At 39.1% G+C, this 8075-nt stretch overlaps 1 protein-coding gene across 1 annotated transcript; it reads right to left on the bottom strand.

The window, feature by feature from the left end:
* Positions 1-5730: 5730 nt before the first annotated feature.
* LOC125369575 lies at positions 5731-7872 on the bottom strand. Its single transcript, XM_048372354.1, has 4 exons — positions 7182-7872; positions 6532-7094; positions 5818-6422; positions 5731-5734 (listed from the first exon to the last, which is right to left on the bottom strand). The coding sequence occupies exons 1-4, from the start codon at positions 7870-7872 to the stop codon at positions 5731-5733; spliced, it is 1863 nt and encodes a 620-aa protein (XP_048228311.1).
* Positions 7873-8075: the final 203 nt, after the last annotated feature.

Raw genomic sequence — 8075 nt, 5'->3', positions numbered from 1 at the left:
CCCAATGTCCAAACAAGCGAACCATGGCAATTCGAGGTGGTGAAGTGGTCTTTGAGAGTGATGAAGAATCCGAACCAGGTGAGGAGGATTACCTATACATGCCTGAGTTGGAGGAATGTGATGATGTGCAATTGGGTGAGGTTAGTAATGTACTTATAACTTTTAGAGCTCTTAATTTACAACCTATTGATGATGACGCTCAAAGGGAAAACATATTCCATGCTACATGTAAAGTACAAAACCATGATGCTAATTGTAGTTTAATCATTGATGGGGGCAGTTGTACTAATGTAGCCAGTGCTATGATGGTTGATAAACTTAGACTTCCAACTATTAAGCATCCTAAGCCATACACCTTGCAATGGCTTAATGATCAAAGTGGGATTAGAGTTACTAAGCAAGTACGGATTGCATTTAGTGTGAAAAAGTATAATGATGAGGTTTTATTTGATGTTGTTCCCATGCAAGCATGTCATATGTTGCTAGGTAGACCATGGTTATATGATAGATCTGTAATTCATAATGGTCGAACCAATGCATATTCTCTTGTAATGGATGGAAAACCGTATGTTTTGGCACCATTAAGTCCTAAAGAAGTTTGTGAATTACAAAAAGTTGTAAAGGACCGAATGGAAGCATATGAGAAAGAAAAAAGAAAGTGTGAGAGTGCATATGAAAAAGAAAAGGTGCACAAGCAAAAGGGGAGTTGTGTGGAAAATAATGAGGGAGGAGAGCAACGAGTGGTAAAAGGAGAGTTTAGCAAGGGTTTGCGCAAGAATGTGAGCAAAAGAACGAGTAAGGCGCAAGAAAAAGGGGAGGCAAGCGAGAAAAAAGTGAGTTTCTTAGTTAGAGAGCGAGACATGAGAAAGGCTTTGAGTGAAAATAGGCAAGTACTTGTACTTATGTACAAGGAGACTTTATTTAACACTAATAATCTTAACTCTTCTCTTCCTAGTGTGTTTGTAAGTGTTTTGCAGGAATATGACGATGTGTTTCCCGAGGAGTTACCTAGTGGGTTGCCACCACTAAGAGGGATAGAGCACCAAATTCTCTTTGTGCCGGGGTCATCCATTCCAAATAGACCAGCCTATAGAGTCAATCCGGAGGAGACCAAATGATATGGACATGGCCAAGCTTAAAGATGGACTTGATGGAGAGGACAACAAGAAAACCAAAGATAAAGCTAAGGATCCATTGAGCATGCTACAAGGCCCAATTACAATAAGATAAAGCTAAGGGTCCATTGAGCATGCTACAAGGCCCAATTACAAGGTCAAGGTCCAAGAAGATACAAGAAGCCTTAATTGGCTATATGCAAGATCGGGCTAGTCAAGGAAGCCCAATTGGTCATGCTAGGATAGGCCCAAGTAAAGACACATCTGAATGGGCTTTATTTAATGTTTTGCAAGTCCAAATACATAAAGACTAATGTGGGCTAATATTTGGGCTGAAATCTCTTATTTAAGTTCAGAACAATGTTATTGCCTATTTTTCTTATGTGGCAGCTAGGGTTAATAGTTTTACTAGGGTTTCTTATGTTAGGTGGCTATAAAAACGCCCCTTAAGTTGTGTTTTGGGGGAATTCGAATTTTGATAAAGTTATAGTAGTTGTTTCCTTTGCATATTTGCTTGAATTCTTGAATTCTTGTTGAATGCATAAACCACTTATCAAGGAATTGATCTATCCTTGTGGCGTGTTAAGGGTTAGGGTTTAAAGAACTTAGTTTTCTTTTGGTTTTCTTGTTGTCCTCTCCATCAAGTCCATCTTTAAGCTTGGCCATGTCCATATCACTTTCTAATCTTTGTTCAGTGATGATGGTTTGGTTTTATTTGGGGAGAATAAGCATGGGTGTCAAGTGAAAGCGCGTATAACCGGCAAGCATAGGCACAAATCCATTGCTTGGACAAATGCAAAGAAATTAATTAGTTGATCATTTGATCGAGCATGGATATCATTCTCGAATGATTTTGATCGAATCTTTATTTTGTGTTCTTTATCTACCCTAGTGTCTTAATCAATTCCATTTGATCCTTACACCTAGCCGTACGGAGAAGAAAGAAAGAACTTGCGATTTCTTTCCTTTCTTTTGTGCCTCTCTTTCTAATCTTTGTTCAGTGATGATGGTTTGGTTTTATTTGGGGAGAATAAGCATGGGTGTCAAGTGAAAGCGCGTATAACCGGCAAGCATAGGCACAAATCCATTGCTTGGACAAATGCAAAGAAATTAATTAGTTGATCATTTGATCGAGCATGGATATCATTCTCGAATGATTTTGATCGAATCTTTATTTTGTGTTCTTTATCTACCCTAGTGTCTTAATCAATTCCATTTGATCCTTACACCTAGCCGTACGGAGAAGAAAGAAAGAACTTGCGATTTCTTTCCTTTCTTTTGTGCCTCTCTTTCTAATCTTTGTGTAGTATGATGGTTTGGTTCTATTTGGGGAGCATAAGCACGAGTGTCGAGTGAAAGCGCGTATAAGCGACAAGCATAGGAACAGATCCATTGCTTGGACAAATGCAAGGAAATTAAATTAATTGATCGAATATTGATATGAAATCAGTTGATCGAGCATTGATATCATTCTCGAATGATCTCGGTCAAATCTTTTGGAGGAAGGAGTGAACGACGAGAATCGAGGTGCGCCCAGATTCAGGACATGGACCATTGGGATCTCCATCATTCCTTGTTCCCCTCGGTACGAGGATTTCTAATGGAACAAGGATTAATATAAGGAATCATGAGAAGGCATTTGACAAGCTTAATCGGTGCCGTTGATGCGTTGCTTGATAATCAAGCGGGACGAGACGTAAATCCACTCGCGAAAGGGAGAAATCATGTTGTTTTCTATTAATCCAAGCGTAATAAAAGCAGGAACGCGATCCTTTTGATGTCCGAGACGCATAAAATGAAGTAATTTGGATCAGAGTATTATTAGGTAGGCCTACACGCATTTCTCCTTATTTTTGTTAAGCTGGCTCATAGAATCTGGGACTACGGTGGACCAGTTAACTCTTCCCTAGTTCTTGATTTGTGATGTGGAAAAGGAATAGGATCATTTTTGGAATGAGTTTGAGTACTTTGAATGGTAGTGAACAAATAAAAGAACACGACACTAAGTAAAGCACTCTCAAATTTCTACTCTCAAACACTAAGTAGTAAGAGCAAAAGGGCGTGTAAACACAAAGTAAAACACTTAGAACAATTTCAACAAAGAAATCAGATTTGTTTTCAACTCTCAATGCCTATAACACTTGGCCATGAGTTCTATTTATACTCAACCACTATAAAAGTGCTAAATAAAGAAAATCTTTGTAACAGCTATTGAAGGCTGATTACAAAGGTTTTATTACACACTTAAAACTGAAATTCCAACAGCAAATTAAACAAAGAATAACTCCAAAAAGGTCCACCTTTATGAACAGTAAAAACTGAACATAATGAGCAGCAAATAGAGTAAGGAATAACTCCAAAAACGTCCACCTTTATGAACAGCAAAAACTGAACATAATGAGCAGCAAATATTCCCCTTTTCAAGCTTTTATTCAACCATCCAATTAAGGCAAGTGATAAAGGTTTGTTTTGATGAGAATCCCATGAAATGTTATGATCTTTGCTTAGCATTTTCATGCACTAGCAAGGCATGGACCGTAGCATCATTATCTTGCACTTGAGCTGTGTGATGGACCTCTTGTTGGACTGATTCCATATCATTCTCCCCCTCTTCGAAAAAGTTTGTCCTCAAACTTTCATTATCAAGTATGGAGTTAAATCCCCCACATTGAAAGTTGCACTTACACCACCATACTCACTTGGAAGTTCAAGTTTGTAAGCACTTTCTCTAATCTTTTCTAACACACGAAATGGACCATCTGACCTAGGCATGAGTTTGTTTTTCCTAAGATTAGGAAAACGTTCCTTCCTCAAATGTAACCACACTAGATCACCCTTAGCAAAGGTAGGCTATTTTCTTCTCTTGTTAGCTCTTGCCTTGTAAACTGCATTCATTGCTTCAATTTTCTCCTTAACTTGAGTACATGTTTTCTGTTTCTTTGAATCAACATGGACTAAGTCCTTTCTTGGCAATGGAACAAGTTCAACAGGAAGAAGAGGATTAACCCCATAGACCACCTCAAAAGGAGCACGACTTGTAGTTGAAGAAGGTGATCTATTATAGGCAAATTCAGCATGTGCCAACTTGATATCCCAATCTTTCTGCGTTTTACTCACAAGTCCACGAAACAAAGATCCAAGTGTTCTATTAGTCACTTCCGTTTGGCCATCAGTTTGAGGATGATGATACTAAAAAGAAGCTTAGTACCTACCAACTTCCATAAAATTCTCCAAAAGTGACTTAAGGAATTTAGAATCTCTATGTGAAACAATTGATCTTGGAACACCATGCAAACGAATGATCTCACGAAAATACAAGTCAGCAATTTTGGATGCATCATCCGTCTTATGGCACGCAACAAAGTGAGCCATCTTTGAAAATCGATCAACCACCACCATGATGCTATCCTTTCCCCTTTGAGTCTTTGGAAGCCCCACAATAAAGTCCATACTTATACTTTCCCAAGGGGCATCAGGGACGGGTAAGGGATGGTAGAGACCTTTATGGAAGGTACTCTTGGACTTTTGTCAAGTAGAACATCTCTCCACCACATGAGTCACGTCTTTTATCATGTGTGGCCAATAAAAGTGTTGATTGAGTATGTCCATGGTCTTGTGAACACCAAAGTGACCAGCAATTCCACCTCCATGGACTTCCCTAATCAAAAGCTCACGAACACCACACTTAGGGATACATAGTTTGTTCCCTTTAAATAAGAAGCCATCTTGAACTATGAACTCCTGAGTAGGCTTTTGAAATATAGTAGCAAAGTGTTCATCATTCTCATATAAACTTTTTAAATGTTCAAAGCCTAGAACTTGAGTATGGACAGTAGCAAGTAGGTAACGTCTCCTTGAGAGAGCATCCGCAACAACATTGTTCCTTCCCTACTTATACTTCGAATAGAAAGTGAAAGATTGCAGGAACTCTACCCACTTGGCATATCGATGATTCAGCTTTTGTTGGCCATGTATGTACTTCAAGGCCTCATGATCCGAATGAAGAACAAAAGGTTTTGGCCTTAGATAGTGAGACCAATGTTCTAAAGCTCTAACAATCGCATAGAACTCACGATCATAGTTGGAATAATTCAGCTTGGCTCCACTTAGTTTCTCACTAAAGTAGCAAACTGGACGCTTCTCTTGAATAAGGACAGCTCCAATACCCAAGCCGCTTGCATCACATTCCACTTCAAAAAGCTTGTCAAAATCTGGAAGAGCAAGGATGGGTGCATTGCATAATTTTGTTTTGACTTCTTCAAAGGATTTTTGGGCCGCTTCACTCCATTTGAATTCTCCTTTCTTCATTAACTCCGTCATCGGGGCTGTAGTTGTTGAGAAGTTCTTGATGAAGATTCTATAGAAAGAAGCAAGGCCATGAAAGCTCCTAACTTCATGAACATCCCTTGGAACTAACCATGTGGAAATGGCCTTCACTTTCTCTGGATCAACCTGTATCCCTTCACTAGAAACAATGTATCCTAGGAAAGAAATATTATTACACATGAAAGTACATTTTTCCATTTTTCCATACAACTTGTGAGTTCTCAATTTTTCAAATAAATCTCTCAAATGCAACATATGCTCACTTTCAGATTTGCTATATACTAAAATATCATCTAAGTATACAACAATGAACTTAAGTCTCATGAACGAACTAGGGGCATTGCAAAGTCCAAATGGCATGACAAGCCACTCATACAACCCTTGTTTCATTTTGAAAGCTGTCTTCCATTCATCACCTTCTCGAATTCTCATTTGATGGTAGCCACTCCTCAAATCAATCTTGCTGAAAATTCTGGCACCACTCAATTCATCAAACATATCTTGGAGCCTAGGCATAGGAAATCTATATTTGATAGTTATGTTATTGATTGCACGACTATCAATACACATTCTCCATGTTCCTTCTTTCTTAGGCACTAAAAGAGCCGGAACAGCACATGGACTAAGGCTCTCACGCACATAACCTTTCTCCATTAGTTCTTCCACTTGCCTTTGCAACTCTTTAGCTTGCTCGGGATTGCAACGATAGGCTGCTTTGTTAGGCAATGGGGCTCTCGGGATTAAGTCAATTGCATGCTCAATCCCACGAAAAGGTGGCAGTCCTTTCGGTAAATCACTAGGAAATACATCAGAAAATTCTTCAAGCAAATGACTCAAAGACAAAGAGTTAGTGGCATAAGAAACAACATTAGAAATGGGTTTAACAAGAAGTACAAACCCTCCTCCCTCCATTGCACACTCTTTTTTGAAGTCTTTCCTCGAAATCAGAAAATTAGGTCTCCTTTCCACCATAGGTTCAACCTTAGGAGGCAAAAGCCAAAATATCTACTTTAAGTACAATAATGTAGAGCATCTTCTTAGTGGAGCATCTTGCTTTTTGTGAGTGCTTATCCGATCCCGTGGTAGTAACCGTATATATATTAGAAACACCATCATGTACAGCATTTCTATCAAATTGCCATGGTCGACCAAGCAAAATATGACATGCACTCATAGGCAATACATCACACCAACGTTCATCATGATAATTGCCAATTGTAAATGAAACTAAAGCTTGTCTCTTGACCTTCAAACCAGTTTCATTATTCAACCAATTCAATTTGTAAGGCTTAGCATGATTTCGAAGAGGAAGCTTAAGCTTACTGACAAGTTCTGTGGATGCCACATCCGTGCATGATCCTCCATCAACAATCACATCACATGTCTTATCAAGAACCTTGCACCTTGTATGGAAAAGGTTCTCTCGTTGCTGCATGTCTTTGAGAGGTTCGGAATTTAAGACTCTCCTAACAACTCCACAAAGAGGGTTGTCATTCTCCTCCGCATCATACTCCTCAACATCTTCATTGTTACTTTCAGATTCATAGCCGTAAGAATCCTCCTCACTCGGGTGAATTGTGAGAATATTCCTTTTTGGGCATTCACTAGCAATATGCCCACGTTCTTGGCACTTGGAACAAGTCCTCTTGAATCCTTCTTACTTAAAACTAGATTTTCCACTTTGAAACTTTGAATGATTAGTAGAAGAAAGTTGTTTAGAAGAGCTAGAAGAAGACTCACTCTTCCTAAAAGGTATGTATGGTTTATATGGAGTCTTGACGCCACTTATGTTCGCCTTAGGCTTCTCCTGTTTCACTTGTGCTTCCACCTTCCTAGCTACTATCACAACTTCATCAAAAGTAGAAAAGCTCATAAGATCTACCTTGTGAGAGATGGGTTTGGACAGCCCTTTAGTGAAACGAGCAATCTTGAGGGGCTCCTTCTCTTGCAAGTCACACATCAAGCCTAGCCTCTCAAATTCACGAACATACTCATCAACACTGAGATCGCCTTGAGTTAGTCGAGTTAGCTTGACATATTGATCTTGCTCATACTCACGTGGTACCCAACGCCTCTCCATTTTCTTCTTGAGTTTCTCCCATGACTCGATCTTTTCTTTCTCTTCTCTTCGTCTCTTGGCTTTTAGATTGTCATACCAAAGCCCAACAAGCTTTGTTAATCTAAGGACAGCCATCTTACACCTCCTCCTATCATCAAAGTCTTTATAATCAAAGACACTTTCCATTCTTCGAACCCAATCTAAGAAGTTTTCCGGATCACTTGAGCCATCAAATTCAGGAAGTTCCAATTTGAAACTCCTATCTTCTTCTTGAAAATTTCGATAGGTAGGATTCCAACAGGAGCTTGCTGTGTTCTCCAAGTCTCTAACACGTTCTCCCATCTTTAAGGATAGTTCCGCAATGGCATCCATCCTAGCTTCATGTTTCCTCAAGTCTCCTTGTAGCTCACTGATGTGGAAAAGGAATAGGATCGTTTTTGGAATGAGTTTGAGTACTTTGAATGGTAGGGAACAAATAAAAGAACACGACACTAAGTAAAGCACTCTCAAACTTCTACTCTCAAACACTAAGTAGTAAGAGCAAAAGGGCGTGTAAACACAAAGTAAAACACTTA

This window comes from Ricinus communis, chromosome 3 (genome assembly GCF_019578655.1).
Source record: "Ricinus communis isolate WT05 ecotype wild-type chromosome 3, ASM1957865v1, whole genome shotgun sequence".
Lineage (NCBI taxonomy): Eukaryota > Viridiplantae > Streptophyta > Magnoliopsida > Malpighiales > Euphorbiaceae > Ricinus > Ricinus communis.
The sequence above is the reverse complement of the archived record's forward strand: the minus strand, read 5'-3'. Positions and strand labels throughout refer to the sequence as shown.